The sequence below is a fragment of the Mixophyes fleayi genome, chromosome 3 (assembly GCF_038048845.1).
Source record: "Mixophyes fleayi isolate aMixFle1 chromosome 3, aMixFle1.hap1, whole genome shotgun sequence".
NCBI classification, from domain to species: Eukaryota; Metazoa; Chordata; class Amphibia; order Anura; family Limnodynastidae; genus Mixophyes; species Mixophyes fleayi.
Genome location: NC_134404.1, coordinates 162387941 through 162411823, shown reverse-complemented (window position 1 = coordinate 162411823; position 23883 = coordinate 162387941). Strand labels below are relative to the sequence as shown.

Genomic DNA, 23883 nt, shown 5'->3' with positions numbered 1-23883 from the left:
GCAGGGGGGGTTTCTAGAGACTCAGAAACCCCCCCTGCGTGCGCCACTGTGGAGGGTGCTACTTATAGATTTTAAAACTCGCTATATCCGATGACGTAACAATGAAGTTTTGCCTCGTTTTAATTTTAGAGGGCTCGCGAAAGTACCGAGCCTGCTCAGCTCGGTACTCAGATTGGCGAAGTTCGTGTGTGCTCTGTTCTCTGGGAACCGAGCCTGAGCATCTCTATTTATTTCTGCAGCTTTATTAAGGGCCCTTATAATGTATTAGTTTTTAATACTTTCATGATTAGAACATTAAATTATTCATCGCTCTTACTCAAAGTGTGCTTGCCCTATGCCGCTTGTTGAATAAAGTATGCAATTACTGAAACAGTGCTGCCCAGATTTACAAATTGGTATCGTATTTCCTCAGACCAATAATTAAACATAAACAAAACAGTAAAATCCAAATTGAAGGAGAAACCAAATTTCTTGGTTTCTAACATCTAATTAGAACATCACAAAACTATGTATATTTTAGCAGATTTCAAGATAAATATTGAAATGAAACAACCAACTTAACTGCAAAAGTATTTTCCTATCATTGCACACTTTTTTTTCATTTGAAAAGGAAGTATGTGATTCTAGTCAGTGTTTTAAGGCATAACATTTATAGTGAAATATTGACAATCAATTAGGAATTTCAAAATAACTCTATGTAAATATTGTAGTTTAAGTATATTAAATTAAATTATTATATTATTATTATTATATTAAAAGTATAGTAAGTCATGCTGCTTGAAAGCAGAAACATCACATAAAACTAACCAAAGCAATAAACTTCATACTTCTTGTTATCTGAAGTCTCAATAAGTTATTCGATATTTTTAGTCTCTCTCTCTCCCTTTGTCACAGTATTAACTTTATTCTGATTCTTAACAAGAAACCTTGTTGGTTCAGTGGGATCATAAATGTGCTGTTTTTTTAAAGTATATTTTTTGCGTATGATTAACATTTTCAGATTAACCCCTTCAAACTTGGTGGTAATTTATACCTTTGGGCAAGGGTGTAGCTACTACTGGAACAGCCCATGTGTCTGCTCTAATATGTGTCCATTCACACCACAGTCTCTGCTCTGTTCTTTTGAGCATGTGCATGGGCTTGTGCATATGCACTAAAATCCTGTTTGGGCTTTCAGTTCTGCTGGGCTTCATTGCTAAAGCTTCAAACTCCCTAAGTTGCTTCCATTCTCGAATACCAGAATTTTTTAGGGCTGCACCAACTTTGTGAAATTCTTTCCCTCATACAACAAGATCTTCCCTTAGCCTGGGAACCTTTATGTGTTCCTTAAAAGCAATTTACCAAGCCACCTTCTTAACCTTCCTAGGCGATTCTACAAGATTACGAACTCTCTTCACAGTTTAACAAAAATCTTCCATTTATTCTCTTTTTATACCCAAACAACCAGTTAACCCCTAAGGCAGCATTGCTATTTGACTGGATTTTATAATCCCATTAAACAAATTTTCCCACTGGAATCTGGCTGGTTAAATATGGATACATACATGATCACCAGACAAAATATATTAAGATTAATCATTTGAGTGTGCCTCTGAGTTGTTGGGTGACAGCATGTCATCATTCATTCACTCTTCACCCGGCTCCCATCAACAAGAAATACCATTGGGGAAATGTGAGTATTATTTTTTCAGCTTTGAACCCCATGAGTGGTAAAGACGGGTGGGACTCGCATTTAGCACTTTAGGAGCATATGAAGAGGAGGGGTTCCACTAGTTCTTAGTACTGAAGAGGTTAATTTTTTTGCATGTCATATGTTTATGCACTATAGGACAATTTTCTTGTCAGTTATATTATAACTGACCCCTCCTCCGGGACCAGCAACCTTCTCCCATTGGCCGCGGATGCTTAGGATCCGACCCCTCCCTCCCCTCCGTCTCTTTGTGTCCTCCTACAGGTGTCAGATGGGATGCGCACCACATGACAGGGGCCGTCCCATGTGAGAAGAAGACCATCCGCACATCGTACGGCACGGCTGGAACAAGGTAAGTGCCGGCAGGGGTGGGGAGGTGGCTATGACGTTAAGATGGGGTGATTGGACCTTTAATTTAATGCTGGGTGGTTTGAGAGCTATTAATTGAATGTGGGGCTGTTTGGGAAAAATAAGGTCTATTTATTAAATGTGATTATGAATTATTAAATGCCTGGAATGGTTGTGGGAAATGGTTATATTTATTAAATGTAAATGCTATTTAATTTATTGCTGGGGCTGTTTGGAGGGAGAGAAATAGGTTTGTTTAATATATGGGAATACTATTTAATGTTGGGGGGAAATAGGTCTATTTATTAAATGTGTATGCTAATAATTCAATGTCAGTGCTAGTTAGAGGGAAGCAGATGTATTTATCAAATGTGAATACTATGATTTTAGTTTTGGGCTGGAGGGAGGCTTTATGAAACGTGGGTGTTATATTGATTTAACACAGTGGCTGGTTGGAGTTTTCTAAATTTCATGTACCCATTTTTTTTCCAAATAGGGCCTCCAACATTCCAGGATCCAGACAAGCAGCAACTGATCTACAGACACCAGCAGCCACAAGCGGTGAAAGTAACAAGAACAGGTAGGAGAGAGCAGGACAGTCTGCCAACTGTCCTGAATCTGGTGGGGCAGTCCCAAACTTAGCTGTCTCGCTTAGTCAGGATTTGGACAGTTGGGAGGTATGTCCCACTTCACTGTGTACAGCTTGTGAAGGCAGAACTGCGTACACCTAACAGTAGTGCACACAGTAGTGCACACAGTATTGCGTGTGTATTTGTCTAAAATGATAACCATTTTACATCATAAGGGGCCCCTTAGTCTAAAGTACCCCAGGCACCCCAGAACCTTTAATCCAGCTCTGGGCCAGGGTGTCAGATTGACACCTAGTGCTCTCCTCCTCCTCCCAGTAGCACGCTCATATTTGTTTTAGGTTAACCCTAAAACAAATAATAACCTAACCCGATTAGTATATAGTCCAATGCAAAAACAACCCATTTTGTTGGCAAAAACATCAGGTTTTAAAGCAAAATTAGCCCCTGTGTTCAGTACTGTAATAGAACATTATATAATCTATTGCTATAATGATTTATACCCCATTATAATCAACGAGGTATGTAAAAGAAACAAAAGTGCTGTAGGGAGAAGTAGCATATAAAATAAAATGCAATATTAACTGAGGTTTGTTTTTTGTTGCACTATTTGTTCTCATTATTTAAGATTTATCATTTCTAATAATAAAGTATCATTGGGTTAAGCAACACTAAACTAGTCTCTTTTTATATTGATAAATATATTGTATCAAAGACCACCATTTAAGGATGGGCAGCTACTTATGGGCCAGTGCTATGTGCTTGCCCCCCGGGCTAAAGTCTGCCAACCAGCCCTTGTTGCCTTTTATGCCCTAAAAGGTTTTTTACAGTATCAGGGCAGAGGATAAGGGCATGTACACAGGATTGTCATTTCATCTGATTCTTCTGCCTGTAGTTTTAAGGGTGAAAGGGGGAGACATGGTTTGCACATAGAGATCATTAATCTGATGCATTGCACATTTTCTTCTTACCGATGAGGTAGAAAGGGGATAGGGAAATTTAGACTATGCACTGCATTGGCTTCTCTCCATAAATAAATATTGATGATAATAAAGATAAAGCTCTATTTGTGAGGATAGATTCCTCTGTTTTCATTGCCAAAAACAGAAGAGAGGAGAGACATTAAAAGTCACTTGTGTGCAGAAATCCTTACTGTGTTAGTCAGCATAGCTGAGCTCCACATTCGGTGATTGGCACCAGATAGTTTAGGGTAAGCTGAACTTTAGATAGAAATATTTATTTTTTTTAAAAGATATTTTATTGAGTTTTACAATACAGACAATGAGGGAAAAAGGCAATACAGGTAAAACAGAACTGCAATGAAGTTTCCACGTAATATAAGCAGCGTATTGTTATTGATATGAAAATACAAAAATAAATAAATATTTTTATCAAATTATGGCAATTATGAGAGTGGTTTGATTCAGGTGATTAGCAATAAATTGAATCTTTAAAAAAATTAAAATTAAATGAGGGCTGCATAATCTATATAAAAATCTACAGCTTAAAGAATTGCACATTCAGAGGAATAGCACAGTTTTACTAAGTTTTACTAAGATCAAAATTGACACAGAAAAACTGATATATTGGATACATTGATATGAGTAATATGATATTGTTAGGTTCCATCCTCATATAACTGTTCAGTGAAATATATGACTCAATTTGGCTATGGAATTTCACACATTTCTCCAGCTGAATTTGGCACTATAGTGTGTATAGTGCAGTGTAGAGTCAACTCACTAATCCAATTTCGAAGATTAGAGCAATGGAGAGCAGTCAGGAGTCATAAGCCTCAGGAGTCACAAGCCACAGCAGTCACCAACCAAGTCAGCCAACAGCTATCAGCAAATGACAGTTTGCTGTTGGCTGCATTATTTTTTCATACTGAGCTGCCAGCGTAAAACACTCCCCTTAGATTTCAAACTCGCTAGGACCAATAGTAGAGCGCGAGGCGGAGGATGCCTAAAAACATTTGCATTGAGCGAGTTTGTTTTTAAAACGAGCGCTCAAACGGCAATAAACGAGTGCGGAATTTTTTTTCTTTTTCGAGCGCGAAATTTTATCGCGTCTCGCTAACAATTGAATACCCCCCTAAGTGTTTTGCATGGAATTCTAAAATTTGTGTTCTGCCCGGTGTCTTTTCCTTATTGGTTTCGTTCTATGTCATGACATATTAAGCAAAATATGAAATTCAGAACACACTATAAAAGACTTAAACAGAGAGGGGAAGAGAGAGAAAAATTAGAGCGGAAAGGAGATTGAAAAGGAGGGAATAAATGAGAGAAAAAAGGAGAAATAAACTGAGAGATAAAGAGTTTGAAATGGAGAGAGTAACTGAGCAAAAAAGAGAAAGTGAAAAGGAGAATGAATTAAAGATAAAAAAAGAGCTAAAGAGAGAAAAAGGAGTGTGAAAATGAGAATGAGAAAAAGAGGAAAGTGAAAAAGAATTAAAAGAAATGAATAAAGGATATATTAAGAGAATAAAAAGCATGAGACAAAGAGAAAGAGAGATATAAAATGGGGATGGCAAAAGAGTAAAAAAATTGTGAAAGAGAGCAAAATAGTGAAAAAAAGAATGAGAAAATATAAATAGAGGGAGTAAAAGAAATAGAAAAAAAAGAGATGAAAGGAAAGAGAAAAAGTTAAAGAAAGAAGGAAATAAAGAGATAGAGAGGGAGGTATCCCCTTCCAACAAACAAAGAACAAAATATTTAAATATATGCACAAATTTATAATTGGCCAGTTCTCTTAAGAGATTTAGAAAAATAAGGATTTTATGCCTACATCAACTACTCTTGCAATAGTTACTGCATCTGAAAGTCAAACTGTTTTGAAGGAAGTAACAGCTTTGCTGGATGTGGAAATAACAAATCGAATTTACTGTGCTTCTGTCAATTGTGCCAGATGTAATTTTAGTAATATTAGTTCCTGATATTAAGAGTGTGGTAGTAGTGATGTGGGCATGAAAGAGGAGGCCTCTCTAGAATGTTAGCTTTGTCTCCCAAGCGTGAGGCTGTCACTAGTACTGTTGATCCTGTACATACATTATGTAGTGTAGGAGCCATAGGCATTAGAAATGCTGGTTTCATTCCTGTTGACACTTGCTCTGTCTCTGGTGTTTCAGTGACAAATCAAGCACTGGTCTCCCCTGTAATTGAATTCTCAGAATGGACAAGCTTGATTCTATGCATTAGTCTGAACATGCAACATGGCATAGGCAGCAATCACCAGGCAGAACCTCATATGTTCAGGAGATTTTCTATATGGCAGGACAGTGTAGAACTCTGAGATTGTCACTTGTGTCCTCTGTAATGCCTGTGACAGTGCAGATCAAAAATATATGCCATTGAGTTTTGGCAGAGGGCCTTGGAATGACACCTCTGCTTCATTAATGCAAACCCAAGGTCTGCGTAGCAGTAGTGTAAACCTCTACAGCTGCGTTGGGAGTGTCACGTGGGGCATAGGTGCCAGTCTCCGTGTGTGAACCCAGCCATTCATCTATAGACACCACTGTTTCTTTTCAACAGTCACTCCACCAGCACTGAAAACACAGTCAGCATGTTCTGAAAGGACACAAACGACCCAAGCTTGCCATTGCCTAGGATGTCAGTACACTCCATCCAGGAGTCTGGAAGGCTCCATCACATAGTAAAATATGCCTTTCTGTTGCTCTTTAAGCTACTACATAAGCCTATTGAAAGTAATATTCCATTTTGTGGGGACCTCCATTTTTAACTTGAGCTATGCCAATTTCTGGTTAACCTGAAGTGTATATAACATATTACAGGCAGTGTACAATCAATGAAAGTGATTTTACGTGCCAGTCACAAAATGTTTTGCATATCAGAAGCTCTATATTTGTCAGATTTGGGAAATCAACTTGGCAGAACATTGCAAACTGACTGATGCATTATCATTATCATCATCACCCCATTTTTACCATAAAACATAAATATGTTCAAATAGCCACTGAAAAATGCTAAATAAGATGAACAATACAGATGGCAGACAAACCATTTGCAATTGGTTTGAAGAATGTAAAATAATTTATTCATAGAAAATAACATGATCATTAGCACATACAATTAATCAAATTGCAGAAAACCAACAAATCCATAAAAACTATTCACAGTATCAGTAAATGTATATAGAAAATGATAATAAAGCTTAATACTTATGTTTTCAATCTTATCTCACAAGATGTCAGTAAAATACACTTAGTGCTATTTCAAAGGATATTACAGTTATTTCCAGCAAAAAATAGTATCTCAAACAATCTCCATCTCATGCTCAAGGAACAAGCAAAGTCCGGATAATAGAAAATAACAGCCACTGTTTGACAATTACCCACTTAGTGGGATCCTTACTTGCACAAATTGTGGTCGATATACACACTGAGTTTGTAGGATAGGTAGTATAAGGTAGCCTGATAACTACTAATCTGTGTTCCTTTGTGGAGTTCTAGTGTGATACAAGAATCCATAGATGTATAACTGGACGTAGATAATCCTAGACAAGTCACAATATATCTGCTTCTCTTTACTTACTGATGCATTTCTTTCAGACAGAACCTTATTAAAGCATACATTCCTGCATGTGTTTGGTATTATATCCTGGTAGCTAGAGGAGGAATACACCCACCTTGTCATGCTAATTGGTGTCTATAACATAGGCAAAACCTACATTACTATTTAGTTCAGTCTTGACCACAAACAGACCAAGGGGTAAATATATCAAGCTGCGGGTTTGAAAAAGTGGAGATGTTGCCTATATCAACCAATTAGATTCTAGTTATCATGTGTTTAGTACATTCTACAAAATGACAGCTAGAATCTCATTGGTTGCTATAGGTAGCATCTCCACTTTTTCAAACCCACAGCTTGATAAATTTACCCCCAACTTTATAAAATGAAACACTTATTATAGTGTAACACTTTAAAAACCTTATAGCCCACCAAGAATTTCAGCCCTAGATAAACAGGGGAAAATAACCTCTGACTTATCCCATTAAACATTCTAGTTCATAACAGATCCCGTACAAACCAGTTATTCCTTTCTTCCCCTAAGAGTTAACTCGAAAACAGATTATTATTTTTATAGTAGCCATTCATAGTAGATTTCTAAGGAACTGTATCTTATCCAAGGAATGATACCAAAAACAACATCCTACTGCCACAGTATCACACAGTCTTCATATAGTACTTAGAAGTTGAACACTTAACTGGTCTAAAGTTTCCCCTAAAGAACCAGTATTAAATAAGCAAACCTATACAGTCTGAGTACCCAAATTAAAATAAATATTCAATAAAAAAAACATATATTACCATTTACATCCTAGTTTCTAAATAAATTCATGGTTAGCAAAAAAAATATTATAAATTAGTTGCTTGAATAAGGAAAATAATAATAAATAAAATGAAAACAAATTTCTAATTTCTAATATATAAATAGTATGCATCCACAATGTATCTCATAGAAATCCGAAATGCACCAAACTCTATTTATTTTTGTCATAGTTTTGTTTCTCTTTCAGCATGTGTTAATAATATTATTATATACAATGCAAATGCATATATCTGTAGAGGGTGCTAAAACAGTGGAGAATGACTGTCCAATTTTGCACAAGATTTAACTGAATGAATTTCAGCTAATATACTACTGCTGTGATGCAGCTGCACTTATGCTGCCTTGGTGGTATTACATTGCAGTACACAGTGCACACACAGACTCAGACTGAGACAGTGATATTGGGTCGAACCAGTACCTTGTAAGTGCGACTGACCACAGACACTTCTTTATTAGTTTGTGAAAGACTTTATGCAGTAGGACAGAGCAATTCTCATAGTCAAAAATATGTGTGCTAGCCACTAGCCATGGGCAAAACAATAATAACCAATCCTAGTAATATTAATTCCAGTACACCAAATCAAGATCAATTGTATGAATTACAGCTGCTGTTTTTATAACTCTTGGAATGCTTTTCTGTGCTAATCCTTTTCCTACTACAATCACAATAAGAGATCAGAATAAACTAAATGTCACTATTTTAGCCATATAGTCTATAAATTCAGCAAAATGTGATTTTACAAATTCAGGACAGAATAGCAAAGGAAAGTTGGAATTAAACATTGTTCTGCAATTAAATTCAATCATAAAAAGATTTCTGTAGCTTTGCCTCTCTCTAATTTATGTATTACTTTTTTCCAAAATCCTCATTTCCTTAGGCTGATTTATTAAAGGTGCGTAATTTGGGCGTATGCACATCAGTCAACAAGGAACGTATCTGAAGAAACGACTTCTGCTGAATATAGGTCTAGGTCCGCTCTGCTCTGACAGACAATAGATTGTAGGACACGTAAAATACATATGTGGAAAAATAAAATCACAGCAGAATGCACAGAAAAGAAAAAAAGTATTGATTTAATGTCACTTGTAATAAAATCGTCATTAATGACAAAACATTAACAAAAAAAAGTGACCCATCAAATACATTTATGCATTTATATTCATGCATTTTTAGTTACAGTTGCTCCTGATTGCAAACACATGTTATAGCATGCGTGTACAGCCGTCACCACTATCACTATCACTGGTACGACTATTCTGAAGCTGGTGCAAGTGATACGACAGGAAAACACGTGATGCCTAAATCTTGAATGGAGCGCAGCTGCTCTTACTGTAAATTGACTACGAGCATTCGTCCATTCCCTTGAATGTCCCTGAAATCGCAATCTGTCGGAAGGATCCTATCTGTTCAAAGATGAATTGGATGTTATTGTGTCCTGTCGTATAGTCCATTTCTGGGCATGCACAGAGTGATTTTACGCAAAATACGCCATGCATCAGCATTTACGTTCCTTAATGAATCAGGCCCCCTATGTCTACATTTTAAGTTAGTAGATCCTCAGTTACTGGCCTGAAACTGCAGTAAGGCATCTCCAAATCTTGTCGGTCTTGGTGAAAATTGGACAGGTGGCAGCCATTTGCAAGTGGTAAATTAATACATCAACATTTTATTACCAAACAATTATATGCTTAAACATTTTTCAAAATGAATAATATATTAAATTATTGTTAATAAATATTACAATATATCAAAAGCAAGAGCCATAACAGTTTTAAGTAAACACAGCTGTCCAGTAGTAGGTAGATATCAGGAAGAGATGCGGACTGAAAAGAAGTTAGATAAGTGTTTTCAAATCTAATGTAGGCTTATGAAGATCTAAGTGGAAATCTGTCAAAGCTCAGCAACAGCATGACAAATTTTAAATAGAGCTGGTAACCCGGAGGCAAATATTACATACTGCATAGTATATGATGTGGAACCAAATTCTAGGATTGAAACCATATATTGTCAAAGGTCAAATAGCCAAAGGCACATTACATTTACTCCGCTTTTGTGTGACACTAAAGTAAATATCCTGTCCTTATCTTTTTCACAAAACTGTATGAGGTATCAATTTGCAATCACTCTGTAGGTACATACTGGGGTAAAGTTTCATTTATGTAATATGCCATCTCATTTGTATTTGTCTTCCTCAATAATTTCAGATACAAGATATGGGTTATAAATTTTTATTTATGTGTTGCCACTGTTTTCCATGATGTTGTACAATATAGACAGAAACAACAACTATATAGTATAACAAGTATATATAGTATATAAGTTTTTGCAATGCAAAAGTGCATACCACTCCCCACCAACAATGTGTAGGTTTACCAGATAAGGATAAATATGCGCTTATCTGTATGGGTGCTGGATGCTGCTGTACTCCTTGGTAGAGTAAGATACTTCAGATGGAAACAAATGTAAAAACCATATGGTTTAGTATTTTCAAAACATATTTAATTAGAATAGATGGACTCACAATGCTTAAAATACAAAAGACTTATCTGTAATATTAGCGATGTATTCCATGTTCACTGTGTGCTTGGTTCTTGAAATCACAGCCTTATTGCTTGATAATAACCATACTTGTTGCACTAGGGATCGTTCCGGGGGAAACATCAAAGGCTCCAAATAAATGTAGTTATTAATGCCTCACACGTTTCGTTTGGTAAAAACAGACTTCATCAGGAGAAGAGTAACACATTTGTTTGTGTCAAGGGAAAATAATATAGTGCGCAGCTCCATTTTGCATCTTCGCACTCCTAATATTGGTGCCATTTTGCGCATGCGCATTATTGATAGCAACCGCCATTTTGCACCTGCGTCTTGGACTATATTATTATTGCCGATTGCGCAATGCACCATACGGTGCGATATTATTTAGCTAGTATTTTAATCAATAGAGGTAATAATATTACCGGTTAAGCAGCAACAACATTCCATATAGACCAGCAGTAAGAGTATAGATATAAACTCTTAAGAGTGTATATATATATATATATATATATATATATATATATATATATATATACTCTTAAGAGAATATATAAGATATATAAGAGAATATAACAAATGAGTTCCTTTAATATTTACACATAAAAATTAGTATATATATATATATATATATATATATATATATATATATATATATATATATACGTGAACTAAATAGACATATGCTGATTCATTCCCAATTAGTTAAGACTGCATAAACCAAGTAAACACATCTGCATTTTAAGATTATTTAATAAACAATAAGAAGAGCTTCTGGCCAGAAAGCAAGTACTGTAAAAAGCAGCGAGAAAACAGAACAAATCCAGCATGCATATGTCAGAATATCGGCAAGAGGACAAATAATGAAAAAGTCTCTTGTGAAATCTCACAAATGTCCAAGTATAATACTAGAAAACTGATATTACAGCCAGAGGAAGATAGTTCATAAAAGTCAATGTTCTTACTCTGTGGGTGAGTCTGCGGATCTCGAGGAGAGTAGAATAGGAGCTGGTAATTACCTCTTTATCCAAAGAGGCTGTCTTTATGTTGTCCCCTACAAAGTTTCTCAGTCCTTTTAAAAGTGCAGTTAAGTTGAAACAGGTCCACCTCCCAAACCTCTGGATGTTAACATAAACCTCCTCATTCAATGAAAACGTTATCTAGTACAGGCGTCCAGCCGCGTAGGAGGGACTGCCAATAGGTCATGTGACAGTGATGCTTTGTAATCTGTGTGGCTGAATGTACAAGTGCCGGCTTAAAATGTAATATAGCACAATAGAAAAGTGTAGTATCAGTGAGGATACAGTAGATAACATGAATCAATAAATCAGTCATTCCGATCTGTAAATAAGGCTCTAACCTACGCGTTTCACCCGTCAGTGAATAGAGCTCCAGCAGGGATTATAACATTCAGTGCGGGTGAAGGTTTTTATAGTTTTCTCCCTTTGGTAGAAGTCCTTAATTAGCAGTAGAGCAAAGTAGAGCAGCTGTATTAGATAGTGCAGATGGCTATAATCAAGTCTTTTGCCACAAAAAAGGGTTAGAATCCTAATACACTTCTATATAGAAAGAAATCATCCATACCGTATTCCATATGCTCTACTACAGTGTAGTAGAGCCAAACTACATTGTGTTGTACACTATACAATGTAGTATGTATAACCCTTTTTTGTGGCAAAAGACCTAATTATAGCCACCTGCACTAACAAATACAGCTGCTCTACATTGATTGCATATGTTTAGTTCACACAAATATATATACACATCTTTCTATACCAAGCGACCGGGAGGTTTTCTTTGGATCTGTAGATTTAATAGGATTGGAGGTTTCCTATACTTTTCTCCTGTTTGGCAGCTATTATTCTTTCATAATTTAAGGGATTGCAAAATAGGACCCATTTTTTTTACATTTAAAAATGAGATTAAAGAACTCATATAAAATAAATAGATAATATAAAATAGTTCATATAAAATAGTTCATGAATAAGATATGAGCAAAATTATACCAGGGATAAGATACCATAAATAACATATCATGAAAAAACACAGTGTTACAATTAAAAACACACATACAATGACGAAACAATAGGACAATAGAAGTTGCCTATGATCTAATTGTTTCTCAGAAGTTATATAATCAACAGCATGTATACTCACAATAATTAATCATAAATACATCATAACCAACAACATCAATGGTCATGAAAGGTTCATAAAGACATATTCTAAGCAATTAATTGGCATCTTAATAATTCTCAGGAATCAATTACATATATATATATATATATATATATATATATATATGCATTAAACAAACAATTAATAATAAATTAGACAATAAACAGTTGTATTTACTAAAAAATCTTAATTATTAAAAAATGTATTAAAAAATTATAAAAAAAATATTAGACAGATTGAGAAAAAGGGGTTATCCAGAAAGTTGGATATCTGGAGCTATAAATAAGTTTGATGGTATCAGTAGAACAGAATTGTTGACATATACAAAAAGATAAAAGAAGAAAGAGGACATTTCATTTATTACTCAGTACAGTACTGGGGAAAATAGAAACAGATCAAGTTTTATTAAACACTCTGAAAAAAGATCCAGTACTAACACGTATCTTGACGGAAAAAACAGTCATTATCTTTAGAAAGAAATCATAATTTGAAAAACATTTGGCCCTGAGTATACTAAGAGAAGAAAAGATTATTAGTAATATATTTTTAGACCTAAAAGGGTTTATTAAGTGCAATCATTGCAACATCTGCAAGTTTACAAACCCAATAAAGAAAACTTTTAAAAAATCTATTGATAGTAAGGAGTATACCATAAAACATCTTATGAATTGCCTCACCACCTCTGTTATTTATGTATTGGAATGTACATGTGGATACAAGTATGTAGGCAGAACAAAAAGAATATTGAAATTCTGAATCTAAGAATATGTGAGAAACATAAAAAATAAAATAATAAGTCACTCTGTATCAAAACATTTTATTGATAGACATAATTCAGACCCACAATTTTTAAAGTTTAAAACCAATGAACATGTTGAAGAGGGTCCGAAAAGTGGGGACTTTCAGAAAAAACTGGCACAAAGGAAAATATACTGGATATATGAATTAGGAACATTGCCCCCCTCCCCCCCAGGCCTAAATGAATGCCATGAAATTGCTCCATTTTTATAATATTCTTTTATAATTTTTTAATGCATTTTTTAATAAAAAAGGATTTTTTTTTTTAATAAATAAGAGTGTTTGTTATCTTATAAGAGTTTTTATGATTGATTGTTTGTTTAAAGCATAAGCATATATGTAATTCATTCCTGAGAATCACTTAGATGCCAATTAAGTGCTTAGAATATGTCTTTTATTAATTATTATGTAACTTTCACAACCATTGTTGGGTGTGATGCATTTATGAATAATTAGTGTGAAGTGAAGGTATACAAGTGATTGATTATATAACTTCTGGGAAGCCATTATATAATAAGCTACTTCTATTGTCCAATTGTTTTGTCGTTGTATGTGGGTTTTTAATTATAACACTATGGTTTTTCATGATATGTCATTTATGGTGACCTTCTTATCCCTGGTATAATTCTGATCATATCTTATATTAATTATAATTAGTATGATCTATTTATTTTATATGAGTTCTTTAATCTAATTTTTATTTGTAAATTTTAAATGGACACATTTGTCATTTTCTCTACATTATTATTTGGATTATAGAGGCAACACCTGCACTTATTGCACTAATATGTTTATATTTATACATCTATACACTTACATTTGGTCTATATGGAACATTATTGCTGCTTAACCGGTAATATTATTACTTCTATTGATTAAAATGTTAGCATAATACTGCACCATATGGTGCGCATGCGCAATCAGCAACAATAATATAGTCCAAGATGCAGGTGCAAACTGGTGGCTGCTATCAATAATGCGCATGCACAAAATGACGCCGATATTACGATAAGAGAATATTTATCCATATCTGGTACACCTACACACTGTGGGCGGGGAGGGGTGTGCACTTTTGCATTGCAAAAACAATATTACACTATTATGGTTTTTCTCTCATCCCTTTTTTTCCAACTATACATCGGGGAGGTCTTCTCGCCATAAACAGGGGATCCTGACACTAAAATAGATGTGTCTGAACTATTTATAAATCTGGTATGCACATATTACCACCTAACTCCTTCGGAAATTTTTCCTGAAACTTACTACACTAATAGACGCCCTATCCCATTCTTTCTCTACTAATCAGTGAGTACCCACATCTGTGATTGGATTGCATGGTCTGATTACATCAACAGGAACAAGGTCTGATCAACCAATAGGCTGATCAGGATGCACCCTGGGGTGCCGGGTCCTGTGGGGGGGAGGGGAGTGCAGTGTCGGCACAATATAGAATTGTTATATATTTTTTTAGACGTTAAATAAATAAATATATATATATATATATATATATATATATATAATAAGCAGGTGATCATATATTGCCCACTGGGGGTGTGATGAAATGGCTGGTAGAGGGTATGATCTCTGTACTGTATGACGTTCACAAGGATGCCTTCTGTGATCTCAGTGGTCACTATCATGCTATATACTTGTCAGATGGGGCTGGTAGAGGTTAGCATATGATTATAAATAATTTTCATAAATATACCTGTACTAGGGGGCTAATTATGTGATATGAAGTGTTGTGTTTGAACAGCTGAATCATTCAGGGTCAACATTTTGCAAAATAATAAAATTTTTACACATTTTCAATACAGGACTCCAAGTTTCCTGAAGCTAGTCAACTGACAACAAGAACAAGCAAGAGAGACGGTAGTCAATGCTGTAAGATCAGGTAAGAGAGAACTGCACAATTCTGTCTAATATGTCTAAATTTGAATGCGGAATCTTTTTGTAATGAGATCCCTGTGTTCAGTACGATATTTTAATATGTATGCAGATTGAAGTGTGTCTTATGTAATAATAAATATTTTTATATATATATATATATATATATATATATATATATAGATATATAGATATATATATATATATATATTTATATATATATATATATATATATATATATATATATATATATATATATATAAATATATATATATATATATATATATATATATATATATATATGTATAATGAATCATCTAGATTTTTCTTACAGCTCTGTTCTTTTTAGTGATTTCTTTTGTATAGTTTATTGAGCAGTATGCAAGGCTTCTCTGAACAGCAGCATTGAAGGATTTGTGTATATTTATTTAAATAATAATACATATACAGTTCTCGATGTAGGCTGCTAGACGGTGGTATGCCTTACCGTCACTTCTACTGTCGAGTTCAAAGTAGTCAAAGTATATTTCTAGAGACCATTAGACTTTGAGTTTGACGACTATATTTAATTCACAATTTCCTACTATTTTCAGTAGTCTCTGTTTTTATATTACTGAAGGCAGTAAATAAAAGCAAGCAGTGAATAAAAATAGTTCTATCAGCAGTCAATAGTTGAATCTGTAGTAATTATAGACACATAATTACAGATTTATAGCTGAATATGAGAATAAACATTAGGGGGTGCCAGGGGTGTGTTCTCCTAGACTGACTGGAACCCTTAATCGAGCCCTTATCAGGAAGGTGGATATACACCAAACAGATTATTGCCATCTTTAAACATATTTTGATCTCTGAAATGCAATACAGCACAACTTCAATAATAATACAGTTTATTGATATAAATGTGCTCTTCCAGGTGTGTGTCCTCTCCTGCCTACATTTAGGTCACAATTGTGTCCAACTCTATATGAACCTCTCAGTGTATGTATACTCTCAGGGCCGGATTAAGGGAATGGAGGCCCCTGGGCTAAGGGGGCCTCCATTCCCCCATAAGGCCCCCCCCCCCCCATGATCAGAGCCGCCCCCCCAGGCACTTACCTCCTTCTCCTCCTTCCCCGGCGCGCTGTACACTCTTTACTGAGGAGATCTTGTGAGAGTGAGACTCACGAGATCTCCTCAGTAAGGAGAATACAGCGCGCCGGGGAAGTACTGCAGTGAAAGTGCTCAGCAGCACTGATCGGGCTGGGGGCACCCCCGACCGATCAATACTGCTGCTGAGCACTTTCAAGGGCCCCCTGGATGCCAGAGTTTATTGACAGAATCTCTGAATAACCCTAGCCCTGATGTTTAAACCTGATCGTATTACACTTATTTTCTTATGTGTAATTGAATTAATTTTTACAATAATTATTTAGGAAGATATTCTATAGATTCTATGTCCCATGCAGGAGAGATGATTATAATAAATTAATATTTTACTAAGTAAAAGAAAACACTTGAGGTTCCTGAGTTTGTGTGGACCCTGATGAACCCTCAAATTAAAGAAAAAGCTTACATTTATTAAAGGAATCGTGTTCATTATGGTAAGCAGTACTTTGAGACAAGATTTTTACTTTAACTGACAATGCAATTTTGAATCACGTATAGAATTCTGAAATATTAGACTAAGAGCAGCTAGACATGAATTTGTGACAGGTGGTCTGCAACTATATATGTGTGGCTACCACAATATAGGTGCAACTGCTCACACATAGATATGATATGCTTCATAACTGACCCAGTACCCGACTTATCACAAAATAAAGATTGTACCAAGCAGTTGAGTATCTTAATAAAACAATGGTTGTTTTTAAAATGTAACCTTTCTGAGGTATATGACAAAAATACATTGATTTTAAATGTGGCAGAATAATTAACTTAAAGAAAATAGTTCCAAATAAAAATGAAAATCATTTTTTATTTCATAATTAAAAGTTGCACAACTCATGTATGTCATCATAATTAGATATATCCACAGTTCTGGAGGAAATATAAGGTGTATACAAGAGACAAGATTAATTGAATGCTCGCAGTTCTTGTGTTTCCCAACAATCTGTAACAATTAAGATTCACTAGGCAACAGTACAATACTGTTTAAATATACAGTGTCGAGGATCGGGTATCCGAATTACATCCATGTTTCAATCAATAGGCATTGTACTTCACTTGAGACGTCAATGAAAACAAATTAAAAGCAGTGTCCATAACATTAAATTGCACTAGGCTGGTAAAGTGTCTGTCAAAGAACAGATCTTAGCAAGTCTCACAGACTGCAGTTGTAGTTTATTGTCGTTTCCCCTCTGTTACTGTCAAGATTTTTGGATTAGCCAGTCCGCTACATTCAGCTTTCTACAAATCCTCCCAGAATTGCAGCTAGCATCTGATACTTTTATCACTAGGGCAGGGTTTCCCAAACCCAGTCCTCAGGGCTCCCCAACAGTGCAGGTTTTCCATATTTCCTTGCTGGAGCACAGGTGTATTAATTACTGACTGACACATTGTAACAGATCCACAGGTGGTCCTAATTATGTCACATGTGATCCGGAAAACCTGCACTGTTGGGGAGCCCTGAGGACTGGGTTTGGGAAACCCTGCACTAGGGTGACTTTCTCAAAGATGTGGTGGAATGGTTTTCAATTAGTGTATGTAGACCCTCCTTGGCCACGAGAACCACCAATCAATATTCTCTTCTTATAATGAAACTCAGCTGTGTCGAGTAATGCTTGATTTAAAAACAAAGTTAAGCTCAAATGTTATTCCTGAAGGAGCCACATTCTTAGTAAATTCCCTACTTTTCTTGTATTAATAATTAGACTAATCGACATACCCTATTTCAGATGACCTCACAGCTGTCCCAATTACCATTAGCATCTCCAAGACTTGCATGGTTTTTTGCAGCTATATTCAATTACATTTCAGAGATCTATCCAAAAATCCTTTACTTTTAATCTAACCTAACTCTCTTGATAATACTTATATTGCAGAAGACCTATATTCCCCAAAACAACTTACAGCTACCTGGCTTAGCTTTATCTCAGAAAAGTAATTTTAAACAGTACAATTTAATCCACAATTATATCCTTTAAATTGGTGCATTTATTTTCACATCCAAAAGGTGACTCCATCAATTCGGTGGGATCCCTGATGTGTCTAAGGCCCTGGACAGTAATTTTCTTTTCTTCTTAACCTTGATCAGGGTCAAAACCTCTCCCCTGTGACCTTCTCATTTGTATGACTGGTAAGTTCAAGGGTAGGGCCTTAACACACCCCTTGTTAGTGTTACTGATATTTTCATTTAATGTGAACAGGGCCTACTAGGGCAGGTGATAAAATGCTTGACTCACTATATCAACGGAACATGTGTATCTAGTAATTGTATTCTATATTATCTACTTCATCCCATAACTAACTTTTTTTTATTAAATTTAGGTGGAACATTTCCTATTGTATCAGTATAATGTATACTTCATTGTACTGTATTACTTCTTCCATCTTCAAAACATTACCAGATTTTTCAAACATTGAATTGAATTGGCAACTTGAGTGATGGCCAGATGTGGCTCTTCATATTAGACTGGACACAAGACAAGACTCTGCATATTTGAATATGCACCAAATAAGCCACTGCATTTTAGGCTTGGCATCAGATATGTCAAAACATAAGGCATCACCTACTTTTAGTCTCCACATACTGTAAGTACCTACTGAGCCATGTGTACTTTGTATAAGTGTAGACGGTAACTACAGGCTGAAGTAATTTTAGGAGCATTTGCCCTAGGTTTAGTACATGCATATTTACAATGAATTTATATCAGAATGCATATAACTTTTATTTGATCATAAAATAACAACTGGTAACAATATAACAAACCAATTAAAAAAACAAGAACACATTTAACTATTTTATTTAATCTCTTTTATAATCATTTTTAATTCTATAATATTAAAATAACTAACTAAATAAATAACTATTTAATGCTTACAGTGCATACAATAGTATTGAGAATAAATCTTCAGTACATATAGTGCTAGCTACTGAGACACATGCGTGTAAGGTAGCAAAGCCAATGCTGTGTCGGTCATCACTATCCCCTGTAGCAGGTGCAAAAATGAAGGCTGAAAACACGTGCACTTATGCTAAACACAGAATTGGAAATATTCGCATGTTTGTGAACACAGCCTTACTATACATGGCCTACGTAACTTCACCCCTACTCTCTCCTGTTCCATCTCTCAGGTCGCAAGCTGTCATAAGTGTCAGATGCGTGCGGATATGAATTCCACGCAATTGCGTGTAGCTGCGTAAGTTGGGTTTCTGTGCATGTGCGGGGCAAAATCAAGCACGGTATGCCTTGTAAACAGGCATACATCCAGACTTGATCAGAGCCAGTGTTTAAACATAAATGCCTTCACAGAAATGATGTGATATGTATCACAATCTTGTAAATCGATTGGGCTACCTCAGGAACAAAATTGACACTTACACCCTGCGGAAAAAAGGTTAAACACTGTTTGGAAGAGGTCTTAATAACCAGACCTTCATAAATGAAAGGGATTTCTGTATGTGACTTACAAAATATAATGGAAGAAAAAAGACAGAGAAGAAAAATTATCTCTTAACGTTGGTACTTGTTTCTGTAAGGAGTTGCCTAAGGGATTGTGCTTCATTAGATATCTGATCTTAGGTGTTGAAAACAGAGTAGACCTCAATATTTAATATGGTTAACTTAATTTACGGCTCCCGATACTTGACACTTGCATGATTGGCAAGACAAAAGGAAAGTACACTGTTAAGAGAACAATTTTTTCATAAAAATAGTATTGTGTACTGACATTAACAATATGTTAATAAAGAAGTTTTTCCCTCTTTTCATTGTTTCAAGCCAAATAAATAAAAGTGTAATTCCCCAGATAAGGGAGAGTGTTCTGTAACTTGCACGGTGAACCCCTATTAGTTTGAATATTCTATAGCTGCGTAGTTGATTTCTAAATAAACGTGACTCTGGTCATTCTTGCTTTACGGAAGCTATTAGATCTTAAATTTTTCAACACTGTGTGACCTACTGTCATTTTCTGCCTAGTCTAGATTTTGGAATCACTACCAGCATGTCATAAGTAATTGTATGTGACTGCCAGCAATGCTTTCCCCACCAGTCTTCCTTTAAATGTCAATTTTCAATGGTGATTTTAAGACATTTTTATCCAAATATCTAACTCCCTTGCCCAATGAATTAATCTTCTGTCCAATTAAAAGCATGTGAAAGATTACTGGAATGTGAAAGATTACTTTCCCATTCCAGATTCAGAAAGCCTTGCACATTTAAATGTTGCTACAACCATCAGTCATTTTGGGGAATAAGCAGCACTCTTATTAAAAATAATGGTAAAGGTGGGTCAGAGGTCACAGTGAAGGGCAGTATGGGAGGGAAACTAAATAAATGAAGGGGAAGAATCCCTTTAAAGTTTCTCCATTCTAACAGTGTATTTGGCATTTCTCGGACGACTGGGACCGCATGAAGTGTATTGTACCTGACATAAGAATATGATCATAGTAGCTCTAATATATGATCAAATATATTACCAGTTAAGCGTATCAGTCTGCTTAGGAATAAGCCGTTAATTAGACTCACTATGATAAGAATCAAAGCTTTAATAAAAAGTTAGATAGAAGTACAAGGGGCGGACTAGTCACAGTGGAGAAGATATACATAAACTCTCTTGGAATATATGTGCAGAGATCATTTAGTGCAGACTTGGGGTTCTGCACGGCATGTGAGATGGATCACTGTTTCCATGATCCACGAATAACCTAGACCTAACACTTTCACATAGTAATTGTAACCAAGTGTGATCAAAACGGTAACAATATATAAGAAACCAATCCCCATGTACGAGACTAGTATCAGTTTATGTAACAGCTACAAGTTATAATAATCATGTTGCAATTAACATATACCCATATGAAAGAACCTAGATCTACTTGCATATAACTATTTGATTAAAATTTCACGTCTTTAATAGTTCCCAGTTACGATATTTATGCTGGATTAAATAACATATTAATTTACACGCAAGAGACTTACATTTACCTGTTAAATTAATCTGACTATAACATTTATACTGCGACCACATTATGGAATTAAAGGTTTTATATCTGATATGAGTTAAGCTCTTAGATATTATTAAACTACATACCTATAAACTATTATTCCTACCTTATCCCTAGTGGTTTAATATTTGGTGACATATAAGGCATAGCCGGTTTTTATACAATATTTCATTTACACATAATTTTAATCTGATTACATATCTCGCTGCTTATTTCATAAAAGTATTAATAAAGGTTAGGTTTTACCAACATTGTTCTAGTTCTAATTGGATAATGAATGTGGATATGGAGTGATTTGTGCATCATATTTAAAACTTCTTTCTTCTCTTTTTGCTTTAATGTGTTTACCTTAGGTTTATGAAGCACCCCTGATTTGAGAATAATACCTATAAGATATTCAAAAGTCACAATACATCAGGGTACTAGGGTACTATCACTCCATAATAATTGGTGTGACTCTTTCCATTCCCCTTTATCCCCATACGTTACTATATCAAATATGGAGCATGAAGTGCCAAATAATTGTCATTTTTTGCCCGCAAAGCTTGCAAATTAAATATAGAGCATGAGGTGGCAAATAGTCCTTTTTATACCATAGAAAAATGACTATTTGCCACGTCATACTCTATATTTGATTTGCAAACTATGTGTGAGAAAAATGACTATTATTTGGCACCTCATGCTCTATATTTGATATGCAAACTATGTTGTAGAAAAATGTATATTATGTCAACAAGCAAAATTAAATCAATTACTGCTGTTACTTCCCAAAGGGTAGAAGTGGAGCTTGGAAAGTGTTGAAAGCATCAGTGCATCTGGACTGCATCCTTGCCAGCCAGGAGAAGGTAAGGGTTGTTCTTTTTATTTTACACTCTTTCTTGAACCAAAGTGATCACTGATTGGCTGTGGGCTGAGACCCTCACCAATCAGAATATTGTTTGTGTGCTGTAGGTGGTTACTGAGACACCTTGAGTGTGTGACAATACGGGCCCATTGCGGTCCACAAAGTGTTCACACATACTTATTTATATATTGTTTTTCATAATGTAAACATTTTCAAAAAAAAATTTGTGTGTGACAACCTCGCGGGGGGGAAGGGGCGGGTGGCGCTAGGCTGAAACCTTGCCTAGGGCACCTACAGACCTTGCACCGGAACTGTCCACAACATATGCAATTTATTAAGCTATGATAGCATGATTTCTGCAATACACACGTGCATTTAACCGTGGGGTTTCTGTAGCATCACAACACATGCAGAGAAAAACTATATAAACGTGATATCAACAACATCATATTATTATTGTCAGACCAGGAATTCTATTCTGGAAACTGCCGTTCTTAAACACTTTTGTGACATAACAAACAGCCGTAATGAGTTCAACACCTTTGAATGTTCCCTTTCCTATCAATGTGGCTCAGATTACAAACCATCCTCAGAGAATGAAGGTGTAATACATTTCTGCAGGAAGAAAATGCACCACCTGCTCCCCCTGCTGGTAAATAACTTTATTACACCCATGTACTTGTATTCAGCACTAGAATGCTACACAAGTGGCTCATTTTGTATACTTATTCATTTAGTTTTTGTGGTAATTGAGCTCCATTAAATCAATCAGAAAATATATTTATCAGCTTCCAAGCACCTTACACACTGGCTTATAACATTTCTACCATGTATCCTCCAAGGTAACCTCCTCTACGTGCTGCAGGATTCCATTTGGGGTTCATTTTTCGGGAATCTCACCATTATCTGAGTATCGGTTTGCGGCTCTATAGCACTTACACTACTTTGATAGGAAGTGTGAATCAAATGCTGCACACAATGGATGGCCTCTGCATGCATCCAGTAAGGATAAGTAATTACTAGAAATTTGAATTCCACTGATGGAGTAATGTTCACCACTACTGAAGCTTTCCTCATGTTTTGCTTTGCAAATCCTTGGTCCTCACCCAATTCTCAGGAAACAGTGATGGTCCTAGGAGAGTAATTCCCACAAAACTGTTACTAGGGAGGGACATTAGCCCAAACGGTATCAGGGGCAAACGCAGGTTTCCTACAGGAGGGTTTCTAAATGCTTTCAAAATATAGCAAAGAAAAACTTTCAGCCAAAAACCTGCAACAGACACTTTTTGTACTCAAATTGCTTTACATAAATAACAAGTACAGCTGAGTCACAAAAGTGTTGTTTATCTACATTGTGTTATCTAATAACAAGATTGAGACTGATTATATTTAGAATACTTGCCTATTCTCCTGGAATTTCCGGGAGGCTCCCAAATTTCGGGGAGTCCTCCTGGACTCCCGGAAGTGTAGGCAAACCTCCTGGGCCCCTGTAAAATGCCGAAATTCACAGCATTGAAT

General features: G+C 35.5%; 1 protein-coding gene across 1 annotated transcript in view; it reads right to left on the bottom strand.

Annotated features, from left to right (window-relative positions):
* Positions 1-853: 853 nt before the first annotated feature.
* Positions 854-23883, bottom strand: part of BCKDHB (branched chain keto acid dehydrogenase E1 subunit beta) — a 409624-nt gene continuing 386594 nt past the window's right edge. Inside the window, exon 9 of the mRNA XM_075200910.1 lies at positions 854-900. Within this exon, the coding sequence (XP_075057011.1) occupies positions 854-900 (47 nt within the window). The remainder of the gene's footprint in view (positions 901-23883) is intronic.